This window comes from Galeopterus variegatus, unplaced genomic scaffold, assembly GCF_000696425.1.
Source record: "Galeopterus variegatus unplaced genomic scaffold, G_variegatus-3.0.2 Scaffold15455, whole genome shotgun sequence".
Classification (NCBI taxonomy): Eukaryota; Metazoa; Chordata; class Mammalia; order Dermoptera; family Cynocephalidae; genus Galeopterus; species Galeopterus variegatus.
Window position 1 is genome coordinate 8338 of NW_007741566.1, and position 1377 is coordinate 9714.

The following is a 1377-nucleotide window of genomic DNA, read 5'->3' on the forward strand; positions in this document are numbered from 1 at the left end:
AGCCCAGGAAATCCTGCGGCTGGAGCAGCAGCTGGCCAACGTGAGCAGGTGTGGGCTGGGGGATGCCGAGGGCTGGGGAGGGGACCGTGGGGCAGGACTGGGTCCACTCCGATCTCCACCCACAGATCACCGTGTCAGAGTATGATGACCTCCGGCGAGACGTGAGCTCCATGTACAACAAGGTGATGCGGGGGCAGCTACAGAAGATCACCCCCCACATGAGTGTGCTCCAGCCCTGTCGGGTAGGTGGGTGTGGGGGGGATCCTGGGACTCCTGTGAGATGCTAGGAGACTCCAGGGTCATTTCTCCCCAGGGACACCCTCTCAGTCCTCTGGTCCCTGCCATTCTCATCCACCATGTCCCTACTCTTAGCTCCACAGCTGCAGTGGGCTTCTTGGAGGAGGAGGTGATGCTGCTGGCCACAGACTACATGCAGCTGGTGTCCCAGCACATCTGCTTTACCCTCCTGCAGGTCAGGTTGCAGGATGCCCAGCCCCTGCCCACCATTGTCCAGACCTCTCCCCTGTACCCTGGACCTGTCTGCATGGTGGGCTTTGAATTTCCACCTCCACCTCTGCCCAGTAGCCACACGGGGGAGGCAGGTGGGGAGCACTGGAGTAGGAGTCCAGATCCTGGCTCTGCAGTATTTGCAATTGAACCCTGTAAAGTTCCCGTACAGAAACTGCATATAATACCAATAATCCCAGCCAGGTGAACAACCACAGAGTGGCCGGTCTGATAATTCCTTCCTCCTTGTGCATGGTCATCATCACTCATGTTACGGACTGGGAAGTAGTTAGCTCCAATTTTTAAAAATAAAACAAAACTAATGGAAGAACCACTCCACTCTATTGCTACTGGTGGCGCTTGCCCTGGGTGCCTCATGCCTTGATATATCAGTAACCAGAAGCTGGAAATCCTCATGGTTAGCACTGCACCCAAAAACTAAGCATGAAGACAACCCCCTGTGATTTTTTTCCCCAATGATGTTTAAAGTTATGTGCTGTTCAATCTAGTACCTTTTGATATTTCCCTTAGCAATGGTAAATATTTGGAAAGCTCTTTTAAGTCCCAGGACAGGGAATCGGGGGTGTCAGCTCCTGGTGGAAACTGGGTCGGGAGGCCTCAAGGTGGGAGTGGGGGTTGGCAGCACACCAGGTGGTGCAGGGGGCAGGAACCCCAGGGATAGGTTTTCTGGGGTTGGATCCAGGTGTGGGGCTGGGGCCTCTAGGTGAGGACATGGTAGAAAACGGGAGAGGGCAGGAGCCTTAGGGGTGGGGTCTCTGGGGTGGGAGCCAGGGGTCGCGGCCTGGACGAAGCGCACGGCAGCACACCGGGTGGGGGATGCAGGCGCCCCTGGGCAGGGCGGAGCCCTAG

The 1377-nt window shown here is 56.5% G+C and overlaps 1 protein-coding gene across 1 annotated transcript in view; it reads right to left on the reverse strand.

The window, feature by feature from the left end:
- Nucleotides 1–1268: 1268 nt before the first annotated feature.
- The window catches only part of LOC103582266 (intestinal-type alkaline phosphatase-like), a 4137-nt gene continuing 4028 nt past the window's right edge, over nucleotides 1269–1377 (reverse strand). The window contains exon 12 of the mRNA XM_008563912.1: nucleotides 1269–1373. Coding sequence (XP_008562134.1) covers nucleotides 1269–1373 — 105 coding nt within the window. The remainder of the gene's footprint in view (nucleotides 1374–1377) is intronic.